Source organism: Sprattus sprattus (assembly GCF_963457725.1).
Source record: "Sprattus sprattus genome assembly, chromosome: 1".
Classification (NCBI taxonomy): domain Eukaryota; kingdom Metazoa; phylum Chordata; class Actinopteri; order Clupeiformes; family Clupeidae; genus Sprattus; species Sprattus sprattus.
Genome location: NC_137920.1, coordinates 68,636,461 through 68,662,733, shown reverse-complemented (window position 1 = coordinate 68,662,733; position 26,273 = coordinate 68,636,461). Strand labels below are relative to the sequence as shown.

General features: G+C 43.9%; 1 protein-coding gene across 1 annotated transcript in view; it reads right to left on the bottom strand.

Moving 5' to 3' along the window:
* The window catches only part of rapgef6 (Rap guanine nucleotide exchange factor (GEF) 6), a gene marked incomplete at its 5' end in the record, with an annotated part of 74,874 nt that extends 49,849 nt beyond the window's left edge, over nt 1–25,025 (bottom strand). Inside the window, 6 exons of the mRNA XM_080835678.1 lie at nt 2,589–2,732; nt 5,874–5,943; nt 11,019–11,102; nt 11,949–12,005; nt 12,137–12,207; nt 24,969–25,025. Coding sequence (XP_080691804.1) covers nt 2,589–2,732; nt 5,874–5,943; nt 11,019–11,102; nt 11,949–12,005; nt 12,137–12,207; nt 24,969–25,025 — 483 coding nt within the window. The remainder of the gene's footprint in view (nt 1–2,588; nt 2,733–5,873; nt 5,944–11,018; nt 11,103–11,948; nt 12,006–12,136; nt 12,208–24,968) is intronic.
* Between the last annotated feature and the right edge of the window lie 1,248 nt (nt 25,026–26,273).

Sequence of the window (26,273 nt, the reverse complement as noted above, 5' to 3'; positions counted from 1 at the left end):
AATCATTTGGAAAACAGGGAGCAGAGAGGGTAAACCCCCAGAGGCCCCCTCCATCAGCCATTCTCTCTCCCTCCCTCTCCTTCCCCCCACCCTCCTCTCTCTCTCTATATCTCTCCTTCTCTTTCCCTCACCCTCTCTCTCTCTCTCCTTCCCCCATTACCCTCTCTGTATCTCTCTCCTTCCCCCATTCTCTCTCTCTCTCTCTCTCTCTCTCTCTCTCTCTCTCCTCTCTCTCTCTCTCTCTCTTCTCTCTCTCTCTCTCTCTCTCTCTCTTCTCTCTCTCTCTCTCTCTCTCTCTCTCTCTCTCTCTCTCTCTCTCTCTCTCTCTCTCTCTCTCTCTCTCTCTCTCTCTCTCTCTCTCTCTCTCTCTCTCTCTCTCTCTCTCTCTCTCTCTCTCTCTCTCTCTCTCTCTCTCTCTGCTGTGATCACCTTTATCAGTGATATACTTAGAAAAGTGCAGACTTCCTCAACAACAAAACAGTGGGCCACAACACCAAACAAAACAGAGACAGACAGACACACACATATGCAAACACACACCTAAATACCACACACTAGTCCTGTGCAAGCAAAAGAGGAAATATCATAAGCACAGACGTCTTGCAGACTTGACAGGAAACAGTGCACCACAAACCGTTTCTTCCGGCCTATTTCTCTGTCTGTAACTCTCCATCTCTAGCACAGTCACAGGACTCAATAACCTTAAACATTACCCAAGTTAATCACTCTCTCCAGTAAATCACTGAGTGAGACTAACTTGGTAAATCTTAACACTGGCCAATTCGTCTAAAAATATATACACACACACACACACACACACACACACACACACAGACACACACACACAATCTGTGACATAACAACAGATAGACTGAAGCTGTATCCCCAGTCAGGCGGTCTTTGGCTTCATCTACAGAAGCTTTGGAAAGATCCTGAAGAGCTGGTAAGCATTGTGTACGCGCCTGTGACCATCACTAATGACCCTGAGCCTAACGACCCCACACCCTGCTAACTTAAAGGCCCTTCCACCTCTCAACATCCCCTCAGAGAAAATTCCAACATCTAGCAGGAGGCAGTCGCCTGGGTGAACACTCATGGCTCAGACAGAGCAACCGTTTTCAAGTTTAGTAAATGTCTGCCACTGGATGATATGATCTTAGCCCTCCGTAAACATACGGAACCAAAGGTGAGGAAAAGGCAAACCAGAAAAAGAGGCATCTTGATGCTCCAACTGCCAAGTGTGACTGCTTCAGCGCCTAAAGGTGTTTTGCAAGTTGTTTCGAGCTAGCGAGTTGGACGGTGGCATTAGCAAGCTTTCCCTTCGACGGGTGCACCTTTGGGCAGCTCATAAACTCCAAATCGCTCATTTCACCGGCTAACACACACAGCTCTCAAACAAAGTACAGTTCAACGTCCATTGAGAACACTGCTAAAACACCTCTTGCTGATGAAGGCTTTCCGCCTTTCCATTTGTTTCTAACTTACTTTGTGTTGTTGCTTAGCGACATTGGTAAATAAAAGCTGCAATGTTGCTTACGTGCTGATGTCATCAACGGACCACAATCCGCAAGCAAAAAAATGTAATGTGAAAGGAGACCAGCTGGGGCAGAAGGAGGTCAGAATAATCGCACTCAAGTTTGGACCAGTAAAACAGACCAAATATAAAGACAGCCTTAATCATACACAGTCACAGACAACACAAATTCACAAACACAGCAAAAATAAACTCATCATTATTTCACGCTTACTGTCAAAAGAGAGGATCCAGACAAGGTGGCATGACCTGCTACGTGTTCTGTGTGGGGGAAACCCTTACCATGCTAACCGTGGGCAGAGGAACACATGGCCAAACTCAGGCATGGGTCGGAGAGATTACCACCGACTCAAACTGAAAGCCACTCAAGATGGAGTCTATGACTAAGTACTCCCCTCACATGCCAGATTACGGGGAGGCATGACTGAACATACAAGTATAATCATGCTGAATGACAGTCTGTCAAAACAACTTAAAAATAGGCTATTAAACAATGAACATAGGCAACACATAATCTTATATAAATATACATTGATATATTTAAATGTTTATTTATGTTCAATGTACATAAATGTTATCTACAATGTACATAAATATTTACATCCACGTCAGCATTAAACAGACAACATATGCTCTCGGATGTGTTTCCCGCCATGTACACAACATGTCCAGAGATGGTTAGTTAGAGAGGAACATTAAATAGAAGCAAGGGAATCGCAGCGCTCTTCAGCTTCGTTCGGCGCTACAGTGCTCCAGCTGAACCTAAGTCAGTTACTGTTCATCTCGGTAACAGCAGAACAGGAGAAGTCACTGGAGCACACGGACGGATAATGCCAAATAAGACAGAATAATGGTGGATAGTGCCTTTACTGTAGGTGCAAATAAGATTGACATCGTAACGTTAACCTATTTTCTTGGAACTTACAAAAAAAGGTATTATCTGTCTGTGTGTTCCAGTGACTTTTCGTGTTCTGCTGAACATTAGAGAGTTTGAAAGTTCTTGAAGTGTACTGGGTTACGAGACAGAATGGTGGTGAAAGCGTGCGCTCCTTACCGTGGATGCTCTGGCGGGGTCCTGTCCGTCAGTGATGAGCTCACGCTCCCCGTGGGGATTGACCCGCCGAAAGCGCCGGCGCGAGTGTCGCTGCACGCCGTCCCTCTGCAGCGCCTCGTCCGCGCCCGCGCTGCCGTTTTCCACCTGCGGCGAAAACTGCCTGTCATGCTCCTGGTTGAACATCCAGGTCTTCCATATGAACGAGAGGCGGTGCAGACGACTCATGGGAACGGCATTCACAGAAACAACACTAGACTCGCAGAAAACACCCGACGTGTGAGGAGGAATGTGTGTGTATGCATGTGTGTATGTGTAGAGCGTGCCTGTGTGTGAGTGTGTCTGACAGGCTATTTCTCGCAAAACGTGCCAGACCTATGAGCAAGGAAGCACTTTCTAAACGCTTTGCGAGTCTGACAGCATGAACACACAGGCCTTGCAGAGAGGCCACAACTTCCTGTAGGAAACTGTAAATATACAAATTTCCTCTCGGCGAACGAGAACCAAAAAAAAAAAAAAAAAGAACAGATTCCGGCCATAGAATTAATCCTCTGCAAAGTGGGGGCTCGTTCTGCTACTTTGTTGTTGTTGTGAGTATTTTCCAAGCTAACATTACACAACACGAATCCAAACCCATGGCAGACCCATGGTGTTCAAAAGGTTTTAAAGATTTGAACAGGAGAACAGACGTGCTTCGACGTGCCTTGAGTGGGCACTTGACCTTCGTTACACCACTAATAACTGAGCGAGTTCCAGAATGCTCTGTGTTTTTCTCCGTCATTGTGCTCCCAGCCCTGCTGAGCACTGCTAAGCTGATCAAACAGGGCCGCCTGGGTCAGAGCGAGAGGCCAACAACAGAAGAACCGCTGAAAACAAGCAGCAGCTGAATATGAGAGAGTGAGAGAGAGAGAGAGAGAGAGAGAGAGAGAGAGAGAGAGAGAGAGAGAGCACCACTCAGAAGAAAACATCTACAGAGGGCTTCAGTACCAGCTCCCGCCTTCTGGCTGCTTCCAAACCAACCCCCAACTCCAGTGAAACCTCTGCCTGTGCACCACTTCTGTTTCCACCGCACACCAGAGAAATGACGCACACCAGAGACGCCAAGAGAAAAAAATAGAGACACATCTGCTTTTTTTCTACTAGTCAAATGTAGATGGGGTTTTTCCCCCTCACAGGTCATGGACCGTTTCCCTCAAGTCATAGCTAGCTAGTGAATATGAACTGCGCAGTACCACATCAGCTACAGAGTGTTTTAAGATCTGGCACAAATGTGCAGAACCCCAATGGTGAAACGAGAAAAGAGATTGAAGAGCTTGGGGGGAAAAAAGGAGGCAAAAAAGTCAGAGGGCCATTTCAAGGCACTGTCAGGTTTAGGCCAAGCAGCCATTCATCAGTGCGGTTATATGGGGAGGCAGCCGCAGTGGCACGGGGAAGATGAGAGACAGACGGCAGGCTACGGCCATGCACTCCATCTATCTGCTGGCTGACAGGGGGAGCAGGCAGGCCTCCACAAACCCTCCGTTGAGACACGCTCCTGCTGAGATGCCAGCCATGTGGCTGTGGCAGTCTGAGCAACCTTAGTCCCCGTCGGATGAGGGAGCACAGTCACGTCTCTACTCCTAACACAATCTATAGTGAGGCTGAAAGGAGGCTGCTTTCCAAACATCACGGGGGGGGGGGGACAGGGGTCCTGTCTGAATATTGGGAAGCCGGCAAAGCTTGCTGCATGCAACAGGAATTCTCCAGTAACTTAATTGTTGACGCATTCATTTAGTGACAGGCCTGGTGTTTTGACAGGGCATGGTGGTCAGCTAGAGTGTACCAGCAGAGTAAACAGGTGCTGTCTGAATGTTTGTGTGTGTGTGTGTGTGTGTGTGTGTGTGTTTGTGTTTCTTGGAGGGTGGGATAGAACATGTGTGGTCTTAAGATCTCAGGCCACAACCCATTTGGAGGTGGGGGGAGGGCGGTGTTGAGTAACATGACAATACCCTCCCCCCACAGAGAGGAAATGCCAAGCATTGTCAAGTACTCTCTACACTAATGATATGTTCAATTACCTCCCATAATTCCCTATCATTTCAATTAGTGAGAGGACTGGATGCATCATTACTCCAAAGCAAGCAAGAGTGAGAGGGACTGCACCAGTCGACTTCATATACTCCCATTCTGGCTCTCACAAGCCAATTTAGCCAATTACAATAATAATAGCCAGGTAAATTAGATAGAATTAGATACTACCCTGGATGTCTGTCTGTGAGTGTGAGTGTGTGTGTGCTGTGTGTGTGTGTGTTTGTATGCATTTGAAGGAAATATGACCATTAATGACCACCATTAAAGAGAGTGTTTTCAAGGTCAGCAGAATAAATCTCAAAATCATCACTGTAGGTCACCGATGTCCTCTACACTTGAGTTCACTGGAGATTCCTCGACCACACGACCGCTTTATTTTCCAGCGTCTATGTTGTAACTTAAAATACTTAATAATAGCGTCTTTACAGTTCACAGGTTCTAGCAAGAGAAACAGTACTGCAACTGATACCCTGGGACCCTGTGTGTGTACGCTGTGATAAGTGGATGGCATCATCTTATGAGGTTGCCTCATAGCCTAACGGGTAAGCGTGAGAGAGCGTGGAAAGCCGAGCGCTGACATCAACAGCAGGCTTACATAAGGCTATTTATTCAGCCCTCTTCTGAGGGGCTAATCAGCCGGGCCATCACAAACACACAGCCTTGACTTCCCCTCCCCTTCCCTTCCCTCGCCACCAGACGTCATTCGCGCCAAATCTAATAGAGACGGCCATTTCCAGCAGACCCCCCTCTGCAGCTGCTCAGCGCCCGTCCATGATCACCTCTGGGTTAGCATGGCACGCTGACCCAGCTGGAGGTCCTTGCCTGTGCAACACTCATATCAGATGAGCAAAACTAAGTTGTTGCATGTTAGAATAGAATAGAATAGAATAGACTTTATTTGTCATTGTGCATTAGATACACAACGAAATTAGTTTGTGCAACCACTAAAAAAAGTTGTATTAAAAAAAAATTGTATTAGCAACCAGACTTTTTCCTTCATCGGTTTCTATAATGATGAATGAACCCAACTATAGGAAGTGGTCCTTTCTCCAAGGCTTCTCCCTTTTAATTCTGCCAAGATGACGGACTAAACCATTCAAAACATTCCAAATGTTGTGCGTGATTATGCCTCTTCAGTAAAGCACCGATGGGTATATGAGTAGGTCAGTGTTTGGTTGGCTGAGATAATGACGGAGGGGCGGCCGCTGGAGTACTCACCACGATCATTTCGGACGGCTCTAAGGTGATGCATTCACAGCCTCGTCGTCCACCCAGCTGTTTCCCGAAGCTGTACAGGAAAAAACAAGAGGGTCAGAACAGAACAGAACACACATCCCATCCCCCCCTCTACACCCACTCCCACATACAGGCAAACTCACTGCTGCCTGTCAAAGGAACGCACAGACATCCTTACTCCACTCACACTCACGGAAAACCAGCAAGGAAAAATGAATTCTCAATTTGACACAAGGTTTGTATCTTGTAAGGCATGGCAAGGCAAGTTAATTTATACAGCACAACTCTATACAGAGCTAATTGCAGTCGTTTTGTGTCTAAAGACAACGTCATGAGGTATGAATCATGGGGTTAAACGGGAGGGTGGCCCCCTATAGAGCCGACTACTGTTGGCTTCAGGTCTGAATCGACATGCTGCGTGTCGCCCTTGGCCAGTAGGGTCATGTTTAGCTTTGACCACACGCATGTGTTTTCATTGATTGACACAGGTCTTAACCGCGTTCTTGACTTTACTGCGGCAAAAATCCAGCCGAGGGATTCTGTGCCACCCACAGCTACATGGTAAAGCTCCTTATTCAACAGTCAGAGATTATTTTGATCACAGAAAGAGGACACTGGTATTTTAAATAGTAAAAGCAATTGGCTCTTGATAACAGTCATTGTATTTATCACATTTCTGGATACATTTATTTCGCTACACCATTGCATCGAGGAGGTATTGTGGAGGTGGGATTTGACAAATGCATGCGGCAATTAATACCGGTGCTCACAGGTGCACTCTGTTTTGTACTCAGCAGCAGCTCTAGGGGAGAGTGTAATTCTGAAAGCGGGTGAGAGAGTGTGACGAGCTGGGGAAAGCCCGTGATCCAAATCACGACTTCTGGAGAGAACCCTAGGAATGTCCCTCTCTCTCACCTCAGTGCTGCTTGAATTATGGCTTGGTGCAAAAGGTACATTTCTCTTTTTTTTCTTTATACCCGATATGAAGAGGCAGCCCATTACTGATGATGCTCATAATGAGAATCACACTGTCCAGCAGTCATCTACACACAGCAAAGATCAGTGGCATGAAACAGAAGAAAAGAGAGAGAGGGCAAGAAACAATTAAAGGCAAAAGGAGAGAGGGATAGAGAGACAACAAGAAAGGAAACAAAAGGGCAAAAGAAAATCACTCCCATCATAGGAAGCGTGTCCAATGACTCTCCTTCAGGCCGGGGAGAAGCGTCCATCTCAGGCAGATAGCACTGCATTGTCATGCAGCTGAATATCATTTCCCCGTCCCTGAATATGAATGAGAGTGTAGATGCAATTGGCCTGTTCTCTCCTGCTCCCTTTTCTGTCTGCGGGCTGAATGCTCTCTTCTCCTTCACCTTGTTTGAATGGGCCTTTCTCCTCTTCATCCTTCCTCCTCGCTCGCTCTCTATCTCTCTCTCTCTCTCTCTCTTTCTCCCTCTCCCTCCCTTCATCCCCACTCTTTCTACAGGGAGAACTAAGGAGCTGTCTAGGTGAGATGCAGGTCACCCTGCCTGACAACTCTCTCTGTACTCCAGGGAGGGTGCTGCTTCTGTGAGCTGTATAGATGCTCTGCCAGATAGATTTCAGCCTCACCCTTTCTCTTTTCTTCCCTTTCCCTTTTTTACAGAATCTTATAAATAGAAATATTAGGTAGGGGGGGGGGGGGGGGGGGGGGGTAAAGAGAGACTGCAACATTATAGATATGCATTTTTTTCCCCTGCAGTAAACCTTTGAAAATCTTAAAATCTTCTCCGGTTTACTTCAAAACAATTACAAAAATGAACAGGGTAAAGTATCTGGACAGGCCTTTTTACGCAGAACGTTCACTGCCAAAACATGCTGGGGAATGTGGGCCGAAAAATGAACTAGTGTGCGATGTGTAGAGACCCTGAGATGTGCTCGGGAGCTGTGGAAGGTGAGTGAAGGGTTGAGCCGGTGGGATGTGCCGCGCGGTGACCACCGCACTGCCTCCGACAAGACTCCAGCTCTTTCTCTCTTCCTTTCTCTCTCTCCATACCGAAACAGCAGACAGCAAATTTGATTTATTCAGGTCACGGGATAGATGGGAGGAAGAGGGCTAGCGACGTTTCGGGGGCTACCCTGTCATGATACCACACACTGCTGACACCAGAGATATTACTTCTTGAAGGATATACAAAAAAAAAACTAAAAAAAAAAGAGAAAAGAGAGAGAGAGGAAAGACAGAGAAAAAAAAACAGGAATAGAAAAACAGATCCTCATCTCAGCAGTGAGCTACTGGTTGTCATAACATGCAAGGGCTTTGTTGAGCAAGCACATCCTCCACACAGAGCAGATAGACACAGGAGCTCTGTCATCGCTGATGGAACAATAGATTAGGGGCCGCTCAAACGGCACAGAAGCAGCACCGTAAGCGAGAAACGGGCAGACAATGCCATGAATGATTCAGGTGCGTTCAAAGGCCTTTTTTACTGCACAACAACATTGTTTGAGCTGGGGACAATTCAGGTCGTACATATGTCAAATGACACTTTTTTGCACTCACAAAAAAAATCCCATGTTGGATTTTACATTTTTGGCGACACTGGTGATATTTTTTCATTAAAGTTTAAACCAGGGACAAACATTCTTTCTTTCTTTCTTTCTTTCAGTGAATGAACATGCCGTTGACACCCTTGATAAGGCGGTATACCACCACTGTTTGCACGCGGCTTTGAAAACAAATGTCCAAAGACAAACCTACGGAGCACATCGTACGTCTGTGGTTTCACAGAAATCAAAACAGTGGACCACAAGGCAGACACAGGCCACATGAGAGGCACAGATCACTTACTTGTGGATTCGATGAGGCTGAGGTCTCTATTCCTTCTGATAATAAAAGACTGTTCCTTTAAAATGAAAGTGAAAAAAGGACTCATACAGATCCCATACTTGTACTGTGTTCCAGTTGAAGGACTGGGCAGACCCTACATTACCCAACAGATTAACATAGGGGAATTCCAAACCATCCAGAAACACACAGATGCGATGGGCACAGCATGACACTCAAATGTTATCCAAAGGCAGTGGTTAATCCTTGTTGTAATGTTGTCATCAAAAATGCCATCACTCCATTTCAGAATCCATATGAGAAGAGTTTCAAAAATTCAATGAAAAAGATTGATCTTTTATCGACCTCTGTTTTGTCTTCTATAAACCTCTGGTAGAAGTTATCCAAAAACCCTCAGAGATGTAAAAGCGGAGACCAACTTCCAGAGAAGCAGAGAGTTCCTGAGTTAAAATCCATGTGGGCTTGGTGAGTTGAGGATATGAGGAGAAGAGTGTCCATGTTCTGCCAGTGGTCGTTCTCTGTGTGTGTGTGTGACTCATGTGTGTGAGTGAGAGGGTGTGTGTAAGGGAGGGACTGTGTGTGTGTGTGTGTGTGTGTGTGTGTGTGTGTGTGTGAGAGTGAGAGAGTGTGTGTAAGGGAGGGACTGTGTGTGTGTGTGTGTGTGTGTAAGGGAGGGACTGTGTGTGTGTGTGTCCGGAGTAGTCAGTGAGTGAGCAGAGCGGGATCATTTCCTGCCGGGATGTGTTCATGAGGCTGCAGCCGCCTCAGGAACACATGGCTCAGTCAGAGTCCTGCCAGGAGTTCCGCATTCCAAACCACACCACCCCTTCTCCAACAACCCCATCCCCCTACGCTCATGCTCACTAGCGCGCACGCACACACACACACACACACACACACACACACACACACGCAATATAAACTACTAACCTTCTGCTGCTCATCAAGTCATACAGGGACACCACACAGACATACACACACAGACAGACAGACAGTCACTCACTCAGACACACATGAAAGACCACCATTTACTCTTACATACATTTATATGAAAAACCACCAACCCTGGGCCACTCAGCAGTCATATGGGAACACACACACACACACACACACACACACACACACCCAGTGACACACACACACACACACACACACACACACACACACACACACACACCTCCAGGCTATAGTGCTCTGCCCAACTTCTTCGGCCATGCTTCACTGAGGGCCCTGCGCGGTGACCTCACGCCGACTGCAGCTCAAACAGGAATGTTTATCACACCCCTGGACTCACAGCGCTTCCTCTCCAGTTTTCACGTTTCCTGTTTTTCTGTTTTCCGTTTCTCACTTGCCATTTTCAGTTTCTTTCAAACAGCTGGATCCCTTTCAGGCTGAGCAGAACTGATTAATTATCATTATTATTTTTTTATATAAAATCAACAAACTTTTAATTGTGCACTAATGGGCAGAGGGAGGGGAATTAAACTCAAACTGTTGAAAGTCTAATATAAAGAAGTCAATCTCGAAGTATGAAAGGTGACGGGAACGGCCCTTTTTTATGAGTGGGAGGGGTCAGCCATGATGCGAAGCTGCTGGCTGACACAGCAGTGCAGATAAAAAGCACGATGACCGGCTTACAGCCTGACTGCGGCGCCTGAGACTCCCCAAGCCATCTGCTCGCCATGAACAAACGCACCGACAACCCACAGAGCAGATCAGTCATTAGTGTCTGATGATACCGGTCCTCACGTCAATGGAAGAGGATACAATGTAATGTCATTTTATTCCAGCCATGCAGCCTCTCATCTCGCTCACAATCTCTCTGTAATCTGCTACATCCCAACAAGCCTCTACAGAGCCAACAAGCCCATTCCAGGATTTACTTGGTAAAAGTCTCACGTCTGCCCACGACTGACATGCACACAGTGAAACGATCGGAGACATTTTGCTTACAGATCAGAGTTTAAAGAAGTCATTTGAATGTAGGTTAGTTAGCGCAAACCCTGCTGTTTCAGTAGAACTTCAGTAGAACTGTTTATCGCTAAGTTATCTCCTGGTTAAACCCATCATCCTCTTAACCACAATGACCAAAAGGTTACCTTTGGACAGTAGCCAAACCAAGCTAAAGTGAATAAAAAAAATGGACGTCTACCTTTAGCGATAAATATCTGGTGAAGGCAAGAGACCTTTCTTTGCACAAGATGGGTGGACACACTGTTTCTCAGAAGTGATGCTCACAAGTGATGACAAAGAGGATGTCTGTTGCGTCACAAGCTTTGTGTTAGCCGAGAGAGGGGACATACCAGCAGCGCGCCAAGTACATGTGCTCCTTCACGAAGACGGAGCCGGTGAGTAGAATGTACCAGCACGTGGAGACGGTATCCGGACTGTGGGACAAAAACAAACACGACGAGAGAATGAGAGTCAACACACAGGATGCTGAATGACTCTTTGACTATTACAGTTGGACAATATTTCAGACTGTGGGCAAAAGTCCCATTCATGTGGTTGGAAAAAACCTACTGATGATTTCTGTATAGTAACTAATTTTTCAAGATCCTGAATCGGACTTTTGCCAACTTTCTGAAATACTGTCCACGGCGGTAGTGTCCAAAGAGTTTAGTCAGAGTTGGATCAGTGTATCATTTTTAAATAACAAAAACAGATTTTACCAAAATCTTGACCACTGTCCAAAATTACCATAAGGGAAATTCATGCAGAATTCTGCAAATTTGTCAGGGAGGGGAGTGGTCGTTTGAGTTTAATCGTGCGTGTGTGTGTGAGTGTGTGTGTGTGTGTGTGTGTGTATCTCTGTGTGTGTATGTGTCTGTGTCTGTGTGTGTGAGAGAGAGAGTTAGTTAAATAATGGCTTTGGTCCAGAAACTAAATACAGAGTGCGTGGGAAATCTCATGATGTTTGTTTGATGCTCCTACTGGACCATCCTGACATTGATCAGATACCAAAGCCCAAGATGGGAGTTTAATGTAGGAAAACAGCACAACAAAATGGAGGACAGGCAGCCCATCTAGCATCTCTATTATATGAGCAATAAAACCAGACACCCCTCAGTGATGTAATTCAATGCCATATATCTGTCTCAGGGTGAAGGACGAAAGTGTTGTTAAAAATAGGATTAGATCCATCTTTGATATAGGACTGTGACTTGGGCTATTAAGGATTTGGATGTCACAAACAGAGCAGCTGTTTATGTCGGTAAGATGCATTTACTCACTAGAACAGGATGTGGTTAGCATCGTAGCGCTCGTATCTTGCCGAGGTGCACATAGACCTGAGAAGATGAAGGAGGATAGTTTGTGACAGGACTGAACAAATATGATGGCTTGTTGTTTCGAGTCCAAGTCCAGCCTTTAAATTGTGTGTGTGTGTATGTTTGTGTGTCATGCGATGACAGTACAATACCTTAGCTGGTGTTCTCTCAGGTGTGAAAGCACATCCATGTGGTAAAGGTGACAGTAGATGTTGTTCAGATCCTAGAGGAGACACGTGGGGTGAGACAGAGGCAGACTTTCATGGAAAAGGGGAAACATCTGCTCAGTTTGGTATGGTTTCTCCATTACAAGGCCAGGACCAAGGCAAGGCATTTCAGCGTTGTCTATGATGTTGTCCACACGACAAAGGAGTGTTCTGAGAACAATGTTTTTCCTTCGCGTTTTCAAAATGATTTTTCATCCACATTGAGGTTCTGAGAGTTCATCCGTGTTCACACGGAAACGCAAAACAAATGAAAACGACGTTGCTAGCGGCGTAGGTTGTTCACATTCCTTGCATAACCTATGCTGCAAGTTAAAAGGCCACGCCTAAACAAGATCACTGTCCAGTCCAAGTAATGACACAACGAGATGAGATGAATCCTATAAATCGTCAGCAAGAAATGGTTTGGATAAACAGAATTTCCCCGGTGAAGTGAACCCAGCCTGCTTAAAGTTGCTATTTATCACCGCTTTATATCATACAAACCCAGAAAAGCTTTTGGCCTATGATGTTTCCGATAGACAGAAAGAAGAAATAGAACAAATTGGCTGACAATCATGTTGTGTGTGACAAACAAAATTAGATTTTCTATTCATAGCTAAAGAGGACGTGGTGGAGGCTTTAGAGGGCGAAGCTCAGCCTTCACAGTTTATGAAAGCTGATTGGATAAAGTTGGAGTAATGTCCTCATCGTTTAAAAAAAGCTTACATTTTCACCTGTCCATACCACTCTGAAGACCCCTTTTCAGGCCCCCAAAAACGTGTGGACAAAAAGCCAAAATGCAACATAACGTCTCAATTTTGACATCACCTGAGTTTTCACTGCACGCGTGTGAATATATGACACAGAGAGCTGTACTAACAACTGTAACCTGGAGTGACGCAACACTGATGCTTATGGGGGATGTGTTCTTCTTAGTTTAACACAGGAGGCAGCAAACACTCCCGTTAGCGCTTTTTCCTTATTTAAAAAGCCAATGCCTCTCTGCTGCACATGAATGGCAAGTTGCTCATTTACAAAATTTGCAGAACAACAAGTGCGAAAAGCCAGAATGCAGTTAAGTATTAAAATAATCAGCTCTATCAGATATCTTCAGCGAAACCACATCCCCATTAGAAATGCAGAGAGGGTAACTGAAGGTGACGTCCCTTGACCAAATTTAGATGTACTGAAATCAAAGACAAATTTACGTTGCTTAGAGGTGTGCAACTGAATGGGCCACGATGCGTGGTTACAATGCCATTCCACGCCATGATAGAACAGGACAAGTCAGAAAAACACTGCAAATCTAACCTGACCAAAATAAGTCATCTGAGGACATTCTAGGCCATTGCACCTCATCAAGTACCAAGGACAACAGTTCTATGAGAGTACGTCTTGCAAGCAGGTCAAAACCTACCAGAATTACCAATCATTTTGCCTAAATGTCAAACACAAGCCTATACATCTGGAAACAGCCACAAGGAATTTGACTTAGCCTAAATGTGGGTGAGAATAATAGAAGGTTAAGGCCATCTACGCACTAACAAATTCCAACAAGTTGTCTATCCTGACGTGCACCCTTGTGACGTCAGTCATGCCTGGCCCTGTAAGATGACAAATTCCACCTCTATGTCTGCATTCCAACTAAAACATAAACTCTCTTTAAGAATTGAAACATCTTTGGAAGCGCTCTTTCAGAGCTGAGGGGAATATCATACATATAAGCAGGTCAGGAGCAAATCAGGGGCTGTTAGTGTTGATCGTTTCCCATTAAGCTGCTTTTTTTCTCCTCACTACACATACAGAGCACTTAAAATAGCCCATTATCACACACAGCTGTTCAAACATGTAGCGCCGATAGGCAGAAGAATGCATGTGAAAAAATACATGTGGCCAGATGGTAGAACAGGACAGAGGGCCTTTTGAGCCTGTGGGCGACTAGCATTAACAGGTGTAGGGCATACTTGAGTGCCTCACACACACACACACACACACACACACACACACACACACACACACACACACACACACACACACACACACACACACACACACACACACACACACACACACACACACAGTTTTAAAAAACCCTGTTCATTCACCGCTGTGGACACACGGTGTCTGTCCATGCACTACTGTGGAAACACAAATCTGCCTACCCTTTTCGAAATAGTCAGTTTATTCCCAATGCATATATAGCCCAGATCTACTTACAGAAGAAAAAAAAGCTAATTTCCTGGGCTACATTTTTTACGAGGGCTTTATTTCACATGAAAATGTTTTCCCCACTGTTTGGCAGTTAGTATTTAGATCTGATAGCGACTAGAAGTCATGAGTATGTGAGTGATTCCATTCCCTCAGAAACATGTCCAGAAAGGCAAGATACTGATACCAAACTTTAACATGATGGAAGGACGACAGGCTAAGGAAGCCTGGAGGTGAGAAACAGCAGCTGAGTGTGTAACCTGATTCAAAGGCTGTCAAGGAAGAACAGTGTAGAGTAGCAAAAATCTGTGCGGAAGTATGGTGAAACCCTGAGAAAAGATCATGGCAATGTCACGCAGCGATCCACACTAATCTCTGCATCCGCAGCGTCTCAGTGTGGGAGAGCAAACCCTTTGAACCCATCAAGCTAGAGACTCACTCTTAATATTCCCACCCAAAAAAAAAGAAGAAACTGGGAAACGTGGATGGAAACAGTGTATTTTATGCTGTTTTCTTTTTTTGTTTAGTTTGTTTTTGGTTTGTTGATCAATATTCAAAGTATCATTTCACCTTCAAATCAACACCTAGGTTCAAACTATGCAAATACGTAGATGAGATTTTGATGTGTGCTTGCCACATTTAGTGAAAAGAAACGTTTTCACACTATTCACAATTTCGCGATTTGACAGGTCAAAACATGCCGACAGAAAAAAGAGGACTGTGTATGTACAGGTAAAAAGATAAAAAAACTAAACAAAACAAAAAAAAACGGAGGAGATAAAGACTGATGTCTCTAATCATAGAATCAAGATCGTATTTATATGGAGATAAAAACTTTGAAAATAAGACCATCTATAAACATGCCCTTTTTCCACCCTTACGTCCATGCGGGTGAGATGGGCTGAAGTGTTCTTTAAAAGGACACCAACACAAAATAAAGAAGCGACAATGCATCCAGATGTCGAAGCTTTATTTTAGTGCCAATTTGTTAAAGCCATGACATGCACAGCAAAGGCTCCTCTGGGGCACATAAAAACTAAACAAAGCTTTATTGACCCTGTGCGGGTTCAGCTCCCAATGTGGTCCTCATCGCCCTGCAGAGGGTCAGCGAAAGCCCTGAGGGTTGCCAATGGCGATGAGCCCCATGTGACAGGGAGACCGGATCAGGCAGAGCCGAGCTCAGCAGGGTTCCGACACGATAGACACGCCACCCTCCAGTCACCAACCGCTGCGGCACAGGCTCCAAAATAAACCCGCATTCGCATAGCACTGACGTCTTAATTGGTCTGGTTTGAGTAAAAGTGGCAAATATTTTCTTTCTACAAGTGGCACATATGTGCCAGTCTTAAAGTTAAACTGACAATGATCTTTAGGACTAACAGAAATAATGCTGCATGTGATTAGTGATTTAATGAGCAACCTAACTTTGCTGTAAAACGGTCTTTCCTCGACTGCCATCGTCATATGAGCAAACACGTCAAATGTCTTTGTCCTTGTGCAGTAGTCGTTCATTAGCTCTGAGATCTAAATGTAAGACCAATCTGGACAACAGAGAAACGCCTACAGGGCTTGCAACATCGCTAGCCCCTACGTTTTCGCATCAGGCTACCAAAATTGTAACAACACCCTGTCCAACGAACCATCAAAAATGATTCCCCAAGTGAAAGTAAATTCCATCTTATATTCACCTTTTCTGTTCAAACAAGTTGTTTTAGCCTGAAGAATGACTGCCTAAAGGGCTAACAGGGATTCAGACGTGTTGCAAGGCCTGTCCTAACCTCCTAAGTCAAGCACCCCCCCGCACCTCCCCTTCCAAACTAGGCTCCATTGATCAGTCTGGAGAAAAAGCCAATACAGGATGTCAAGTCAACCATGCCAATCTTTTCAATAGACCGTCTGCCGATCCTACAGACAAATTCAATGAGAACACATTAACTTAGCTGCATGGTGTCTCCACACAGCTCTTGACACTTGAGCTTTAGGCACAGGTCGGTCTTGTTTTAAACTTGTATTTTAACTAAACAGGTCTCACTGAAATAAAAGAAAATCATGTTCGTACCTAAAAGACTAACATCAGGATGACAAAACCAAGGACAAGACAACCATCAAAGGCTACATAGGCATAAAAATGCATTCAGGTGTGTAACTTGAGCTATTCATCTGAAACAATTTACAGGCTCATTAACTCTCTGGCCGTTCTCCCCCACTCCCTACCCTCCTGTCATTGTCCTGAGGGCTTTTTGACCACTGACCTCTAGCCCTGGTGGTCCTGCACTGTGACCTGTCCTAACCTCACTGGACACCCTCAGCTTTGACTCTAGGAGCCCGGAATAGGTTACACCTGCTTGCAGTTATGTTATTCTGCCTGCCATCCACAGAGACAAAACACAATAAATACTGTGATGCAGGGCACAGAGAAAACAGAGCATCAGTCTGCGGCGGACTAGAAGGCAGGAACGGTGCTGCTGCTGCCCCCTACTGGAATTAAGTCCTCACAAAGTTACCATCCAATCAGTCCTTAGATAGAGATAGAGAATAGAAAAAGGTTTCTGGAGTCCTACCCATGGAGGACAAGTATTGTCCACTTCATAAAAGAACCAGGCTGTTTTTTGTGTTCAACTTGACATTGCCGAAATCTTAAATGACTAAAAATGTGTTAATGAACTTGTCCATAAAAGAAAATTGAAAAAAAATCTGAATATTAACCAGACTAAATATTTGGAAACATCTAGGTTCAAGGTTTGCTTTTCAAACATTTCTTGATTGAAAGGTAAAGTAATGTGACACAGTGTTAATTGTTAATGATGCAATATGAATAGATACATTCTAAATTGAATAGAAATTGATGGCAATTATAAATGACTCTGGAAGTGTTGTGTCTTGTGTTAATGTAACAGATATGAAATGTATCCATACAAACACACTCGAGGTAGAAGAACATTTTAAAAAGACTTGAGAACAAATTTACCACACCAAGATGGCTGCGGTATGACTACCAGTATACAAACCGTGATATGGAAGAAATAAATCATAGTGAATCGTAGAATCGGATTACAATACATGCTATATCGTAAAATGTTCGCAATAAATCGCAATACCATATTGTGGCCCAAATATCGTGATAGTATTGCATCATCTCCTATGTGACAATTCCCGCCCCTACTACTCACCTACCCAAACACACAGTGTTAGGGGTCCAAGAAACATATGAAGCATAGAAAATACACAAGGTACAACATATCCTTACGGCTCAAATCGTTCATCAAAGTAAAAGTAAGTAAAAATATCCCTATGTAATGATACTTTGCACTGGAGTACTGTTAGCTGATATAACTTTTACTTGTTTTCCCGCCTGTTTCTGTGTTTTCTGACAGGCTTGCCCCGCTCTGTCTGAAATCCCAGAGGGCCAGGCTTCTGGCTCACGGAAAGAGAGGTGGTGAGAATGACAACTACAGTGTAAGGAGTGCCAGGGCGAGGAGCCGGGCAGAGGGCTGAAGCTATGCCACGGCAGCTGCCCTTTCTCCACTCAGCCGCAGCCAGACCAAACAGAAATACGCCACGGAAAACACGCCGCACACAGTGGAACACAAGAATCCAATTGTTACCATGGCGATTCTGGAAAAAAAAATACCCTGTTACATAATGTTGGTTAATTCGTAGCCCTTACCCACTACACATTTTGCAAGACTCGGGCACCACCCTGCCCCCAACCCAGAGTGATGAGAGAAAACTGAAAAGCTGGGGCAGCCATGGCAAGAAATGAGAGCAATGATAATTTCATATGTTCACTGTCCAATTATCTAGCTTATTAAATGCCACAGGTCTCAATCAGGCTCTCTGGCCAGGGATCATTATAAATGAAAGCAGCATGACTTCTCCCCCTTGTCCTTGGGGCCAAATCGCAGGGGAAACATGTTCTGCAGAAAGTCAATGTTAATAACAGACCGGTTGATGGTGGACTCAAAACTGTCCCAGGAGAGAGGACTTAGACCTTGGTTTCAGTTGACAGTTCAGTACTCGACCAACGCGACTTCAAATCACATTATTTCAACAAAATGTTTTCTTCTTACTGTGCACTGTTAACAAGAGACATGACTGAACATAATGTAAGGCCATAGGCACCTCAATTTGCTTTCAGAAATGAACCAATCCCTTAAGATGCAAATTCAGACAGGCCTACACGCTTTGGCTTGTCCAAAAGAGGAGGGGCGGGGACATTTCAGGCTGGTGAGCGATAAGAGACACGCAGCCAAAGGCTGATAGACTGTTTTTTTTTTTTGTTATTGCATAAGCAGCTGAGTATTTAGTGTGGGATTTGCAGGTTTTATTGAATGAGTGAATGGACACTTAAAAGACGCTGAGCCCACATGGGGTTGGGGGATGGCACGAAAGGCAGGGCTCACAAAATAGCTATCCCAACATCCCGGGGAAAAAAAGAGCTTTCCTGTCTGGCTACCAAAATGTAACAACACCCTGTCAGTCGTGCTATCAGAAACTATCCTCTAGTCTAAGTGAAAAAGCACTCTCCTTTATTCGCCTTTTCTGCTCTGCAGACTTGCTATTTGCAGGAAAACTTTTGACTATCCAAAGTTATTTATCATGATGGTTTGTCACTTGGAAGTGTAGGTGTTAATCTGAAAGGTACTGGTCAGGTTGTGTTTCATGCCAGACTCCTCTGCCACTCCAGGACACCAAAGATTTCGAAATAGTTTGACTGCTGAAAGGATTGGGCAGACAGTTTCAATAGCCAGGGGAAGAAGAAGGGGGAAAAAAAATCATAGGGCAGGCAACACATTCGCGCGGGTTGACGGCAGAGACACTCATCGCCTGTGCCAGCTAGACACACAGTCTTATCAGAGAGACCAGGCTGGCAGCGGAATACTACCTGGGAGTGACAGAGCACATAGACACTGTCCACCACCTTCTCACTTCATAAAAGACACTTGTCGAGGACAAGCGGAGGTCGGATGTGGAACAGACGGACTGTGAACCTTGTAAATGTGCAACCAAGCCTAATGGTTAAACATGTTGGTGGTGGGGAATAACTGAGCTATATAAACGCCTAGCCACTCCTCCTAAAATGGACATTCTGGCTATTTCCGTTTAAGGACAAATTTTGGTGGATATTTTTTTTTTTTTTTTTTAGGAATTTAGCGACGTGGAGCTAAGGAAGCATTTCCCAGGTCATGACCCTGAGTGTTTGGTGCTCCCACAGTGAGAGACACACATGACCCTCTCTCTCTCTCTTCCCCCTCTCTTCTCCTCCCCTGCCGCTGCTGTAGCTGTCCTCTCAGGCAGGACACCAACCATGGGATCTGCACAATGAGACTCACTGTGTGCCCAGGAGCACAGTGGGCTGAGGGAGGCCAGGCCTCACGTAGGAGGCAGATTCCTGACTCACTGTACCCAACAATAAGGCAGGGATGGGACCAAAGACGCAGGGTGTAGACCTGGTGTTCACCAAGATCTGATTTCAGATTTAGATATCCGTGTCTGCCGTTTCAGATTGTTATGCAAACATGCTTAAGTACTGATAGCGTTTGTTAGAGGCCTAGCTTTGTTTTCAGGGGAGGAGAGCAAACAAAAAACTTTTTTTTTTATGCAAATGCTGGGAGTTATGATAGAAAGGGAGAAGCTTTAAAGATAAACTGTGTAGGTTTTGTCCACTAGAGTGCAGTATAATGTATAAATGGTTCCCCACATGAAAATGTTTTGCACTGGTTACATGTTTGTTTGTACCCTGATAGTTTTAGGTAAGATTTCTAAATAACGGTTGGCTGTCTAGCGACTAAGAGCTACTAAGTATGAGGACCTGCTTATTACTTAGCCATGTAATTGAAACTGCATTACTTCTGGCTTTCATTCTGGTCACATGTGAGTGTAAACAAAGCTTTCTTTATTGGCATCAACGTTTCATGCTTTAATGCTGATCAAAGCGCTTGAAGCTACGGTGGATCTCTTCGTCCCAGACAAACATGTTTAATCCGGAAGTCACTTTGTGTGCTGTGGGGTGTGCAAACAGGCCTTCACAGTAACTGTAGAGATGGCACCTCGGGGAAAGACAGACACTTACAGGCACTGCATTCCCTGGGCGTCTACACTGCATTCCTGTTTTGCACTTTAAGTAGGTGCCAGGGACTCAAACCCTCCCTTCAAGTCAGGCTTCATTCTTTTTTTATCTCAGTCACGTAAAACTGTGTCAGGTCAGTCTAACTTTTACCTGTGATACTGAGCCAAGGGCCAATGTTTTAAACAAAATAGGTATATCAAGAGCCACCTGAATGACGTTTGAAAATAATTGAATGGATGGATGTGACCAGAAGTAATTAAATGCTCATGATTACAACAGGTCCCATTTAGCACCCACTGCTCACCAAGGAGTAAGGGAGGCGTTTCACTTTGTCATACATGTGCAACTTCCAACCACTCTATTAGTGTCATTAGTGACAAACTACCCAGTCCATTTTACTTCATTTATGAGATTTGCAATAATTGACAGTGCTGGATACAGTTTTTTATTTTATTTAATAATAATAATAAAAAAAAACACCACAGGCACGCAATATTTCTGTTAGGTGGTGACAACAGAATTTAACAGTGATTTGCAAAACTGTCCTTCATGTAGGGGCTCGTAGCAGATGCTCTCAAAACATAATCTATCTAATCCTAATCAAAAAAGAGCCTACATTATTTATCATTATATTGCAAGGTCTATTATACTTCTAGCCAAATATTCAGATTCAGTTATTTTTTTCCACTCAAAGAGGCTCTTTTCCCAGAGCTGTCAATGGCAACTCAAAGGCCTCTGAAGATTCACCAAAAGACTCATCAGCATTTGTTATGGCCCAGTTTCTTGTGCCTGCTTGCCTCGGTTTATTGAATTAATTAAGCTTTCAGTCTAAAAAATCAAATGCTTTTGTTATGAGCCCCCTTCTTGTAGGCTGCCCATAAAAATATCAGCTATTGTGTTTTTAAGTATTACAAATTCATTCCAAATTAACAATGAAGCAGCAAATTTAATTTCCACCAGAACTATTACAGCCATTTTCATAAAACATCAATATCAGACAACAACAAAACACAAATCAAACTCACTTTTATCACAGCTCAGCCCATATCCTTACCACATTAAAGACATCTGCAATGTCAGACACTTCAAATCATAACTCAGTCATCATACTTTACTTGCCTCTGCACAACCACTAAAGTTAAGGTGTGATCACACTATGCGCTGTGCTACTTAACAGAAAAAGTTGGCAGCATCAGAGCTCCATGTTCAAAATGTTAAGCTGGGCCCTAAAATAGAGTGGATGCCTGTCCTTCACACAGGGTGAGCAGCAAATCAAGTGCCTGACAGTTTTGTTTCAAGTGGTGAAGAGGAAAGAGCTGAAATCAGGCAGTAGTAAAATGTCTGTAGGCACAATGGTGTAGCAACAATGGTGAGTCAGCTATACTTCAGCAGGGAACGCAGATAATACTGTGCTGCAGACTGACCTATTGTAACAGGAGGCCTTTCACATTCATCTGTTTTACAACCTAGCGCAGGTGACGTAGTTTCACTCCAAAAGAAACAAAAACTGAAAATGCCACGGGTCTATTTTGAATGTTAAATGCTCAAGGTTGGGTCTCTCATAGGAGAGGAAACAATTGGAATTCACATGCACCACTGACACTACTGCCTATGGGTGAGAATCAATGAGGAACTTATAATAATAGGGTTAATAGGGTTGGGCGGAAGGATGATGCGATCATCTGTCACCGATGGTTGACATTCATCACGCTGTTGAGCCAAGCATCATGATCCCCGCCTTTCTCTGTCATACTCATCTGTGCAAAACAATCTATCTACCAATGTCTCTCTTGCAAACCAAGATTGCCCGAAGAGAAAACTCATGCCACAGCACCATTGCTGCACAGAGCCTGAATCAGTGGTAATGTGTGTTCTGCATCAACTCTTACAGCTTGCTAACAAATCACAGCTACTGCTTTATTTGGTTCCCTCAGTGGGCTTTAGTCGAACCAGAGAAATAAGAGAAATACACAATCGGCTAATCTGCCAGATTCAGGCAATCTGATGTGAAACTGGGTCAAAATTCCACAATGGTTATGGTAACTGCAAATTAAAGCGAAACATCTATTGTACCATAAATTGTACACAAATGTGACATTATGAAAATGTGCGACCCTTTAGGCTACTGACAGTATCGGCCTACAAATGTTACATAAGATACAATATTCACAATAATCAGGCAGAGTTGGGTTAGGCTTCAGTTGTTTACTTCCCTTCAATCTTTCCTTGATAACAATTTGTAACATCATGTGTTACCCAAGTATTGGCACGTTGATTATTGAACAGAGAATTACACTGGCTGGACTAGGCATATTGTTCATGAAAGTAATAACATTTGTTAACAATTGTAGAATAATGTAATTGCAAACATAAGCATAGTCATCTAATTCTGGCTGCATGGTCATGCTATCTGGCAGCTTACATGCAGTGCTTTCATTACCAAGGCCTAGGTAAAAGCCCTTTCTCACACCCAAGCAACAGGAAGGAATTCACTGCTGGCCAGTTGCGTGACATACCAGATACTCTGTTCTAAACAACAAAACATAACATTTGGATTTAGTCCAAAACAATGCACTTTTCAGAGACAGGGGCTATTAGACAGGCAGGTACGGGTCAAAGTATGTCCTTTTTTCAGAGGCAAGCTGAAGGCATCTTATCTCAGTTGGATCCCCAAAGTAGCCAAAAGCCCTGAATGGTCAGTGACATGCACAAGCGGTGCACTCTGAGCCCTGGTCTACATTTCACGCCTGTTCTCCAGACTAACCCACTGCGATAACTTGGTTTTTCTTTATCCGAACCTTAGGGACTTTATTAGTGCTACAAAGAGGGCTTTCAGGATGCAGGTCAGATGCTGGTCATGTTTACACACAAGGTCCACAAGTTCTTTCACATTCCTCAGATGATTTTATTTCACCTTTGAAACAAGCCTGGGAGGCAGAGGCTCCATCATATATGCGCAGGTATTTTAGGTAACTGAAGGGGTGGTGAAAGGTGTTCTTGGAGTAGAACTAATCTGACTGTTTCTGTGTACAAAGTTCCAGGTTTATTTCAAACATGTCCTCCAGGAAATAGAGCATGAGAAAACTAATACAACAGAGAAATATGTCCTGGAGTTTGGGATCACCTGCCTTTCACCATTCTGGAGGGGTTTCCCAAATCTTGTGCATACTTGGGGAAAACCAATCGTCTCCTATTGCAATAATAATATTTTTCTACAGCTGCCTTTTGAACTGCACTACCAGTGAAACTGAAAAGCACAAAATCTAATGAAGAGAGAAAAGACAGAAGACATCAGACATCAAGCAGTCATGGCTACCCAGTCACCTCTCTTCACAGATCAAAGACTGCAGGCCTCCAAAGGCTCCCCTTGAAATAATTGGTCTCTCTTGAAATAATTTTTCATCTTTTATTCCCAAGCCAGACAACAGTCAAAGAAGTTCCAAACGGCCAGTACTTCCCTGGCTTTTCACTCTTACTTAAGCCTCAATCACATGTGACACTATATGAAAGGAGTAAAAATAAAATGTCTATCATTGAAACCGCTTCAAAGATTAGTTCTAGATGACTGATGAATAACTTCCCTGACCCTTATGATAAGGTACCGAAGTCTACTGAAAGATAATGGTGCTGTCATTTGTGGATTGTCAGTGAAATTACAAATCAATTCCTCTAATCTTGAGTAAGCTAAGCCAAATATTTTACTATACCAACATGGAAAACTTGTATTGAATCAGTTGTCAACATCTCCTCTCAACCTGGACTCCTGTCAAAATCCACTGCACTTTAAATGGACTTTTGCGGCCAGTTTTAATTCCAGTCAAACTTTTCACGCTTTAAGCTTATGTCAGGTCTTGGTAGGTTTACACCAATGGTTCCCATGACATCCCAGTTATTCTCGGGGGTATGGGAAAGGGCCAATAATAGAAATTCTGTAATGCTGGCTTTTCCAGTGTCACTCTCATGGTTTGAATATATATTAAGAAATGTAACGTCATGTTACATCAACAGGTTAGCGGCCAGTCTAGCAAGTATACGGCAAGTTTGGTATTGCCTGAACATTACAGGTTTGTATAAATCAGCTATCCAGTCAAGGCCATTTAACATTAGCTAGTCAACTGTTGGGTAGAACAAGAGAACTACTATACTAGGTAAAGTCTGTTAGCCTACTAGCAAGACAGCGACTCGATGGATTCTAGCGCGCAGATGTTAGGCAAGGTTACCCTATAATTAAATTATTCATAGAAATACATTCTTTACTATGTGTTCACGGATTTATAACTGGCCTAGCAAACCAGCGATAACCTACGCAGCGGTAATTAGCAGACGCGTTTGGCGCGTTTAGTTTTATCTCTCAGAAGTGACGCCAGCTCTGACATGACTGACAGGGAGGAGAGAACGAAAAAACGAAGTTGGTCAAAGCGCTTCTTTTGTGGGGAATGAGTACACAGTCTACAAATTACTTTAATATAGCTTAAGCTATTGCAAGTCAACTTCACTTACCTCTGCAGTTCGTCGCGATGGAGGCTTCTTCAAAGCCTGTTTAAGTGAGGAGTCCATAATTGAGATCTGTTTCATAAATTCTTGCTCCTTTAAATGCCTCCCAAGTCGCTTAGCGTTTTAAGGAATAAATACGTTCGTCACAATTCCACTTTGTGAGCTTTCCAGTCAGACTGTTGGAGCAATACCTTGACTCCAACGCCTCTTTACCTCGTCCGAGCTGAGATAAGATTTTCTGGGGAGGCACAAATTCTTTTGGCTTTAAATGAAACTTCAAGTTACGCACCACGGCGACCACAAAATTGATGTCATGCTTTTAAAAAGATCAGAACGACCTAAACTCGTGAGTCGAAAGGTACAGATGTAAGTTGCGTTCATTTTTATCCTTCGTCCCCCTTTCTCGAAGAGTTAGCCATCTGCTAGACCGAAATGAGTTGAAGAGATTTCAGCCTCCGAGTCAGCGTTGACTTGACTAGCATAGTTGACTTTTCCAGTCCCGCCGTTTAATCTCGGATGATCCTCCAATCACGGCATGTTCAAAGTGGCAACTAAGTCACATTAGGTCCATTGATGCCTTTGTTGGCTAACATCTGTCCAGCTGTTTGTGTCCAGAGGTTCTACGTGTTGCTTCCCGTGAAACACAACTTTTACTGGCAAAAAGCAACACACAGCCAAGGCTGTTGGCTAATTCCTGAGAGCTAAATTAGCAGTCGTTTCCATAAATCTTGGCGACGACGAGACTGTCAGGAGCTTGGTCCTCTAAACCTTTATTAAACCACACGGAAGTGTTAATTGTGTTGTTCGCAAACGTTATAATTAGCTTGCAGTCCCAGTACAAATATTTTTTTAGAAGCTGCTGAAAACTCCGTTTCGTTGAAACTCCTAAGATTGTTACCTTAGTTTACAAGGTTAGGCAACATATTCCCCAAACAACTTTCCATTATCTAGCATGAGAAGCACACTCCCACACTGTTTCGAAAACATCGCGAGAAGACGCTTTTCCATTTCAAACATCTTCTCCCGAGTTTACTATGCCTCTTTGGCAAAGTAATTGCCCTCTTCGTCTCTTGCTTGGCAGTTTGGCTTCGTCAGTTGTTTTGGCTCTCCATATCAACAAATACCACTTTGATTGGATGTAATGAAATTTAGTCCGCTGATTGATCAGTGACAGTAATCCAAATTTGAATTGTTGTCCGTGAGGGCTGTCGCCTTCTGGTTTTATGATGATTTATTTTTCGTATAAGAAATGGTAATGACATGGTGGCTTATGATCATAACCCGCAGTTCAAAACATAGCTGAAATGACTG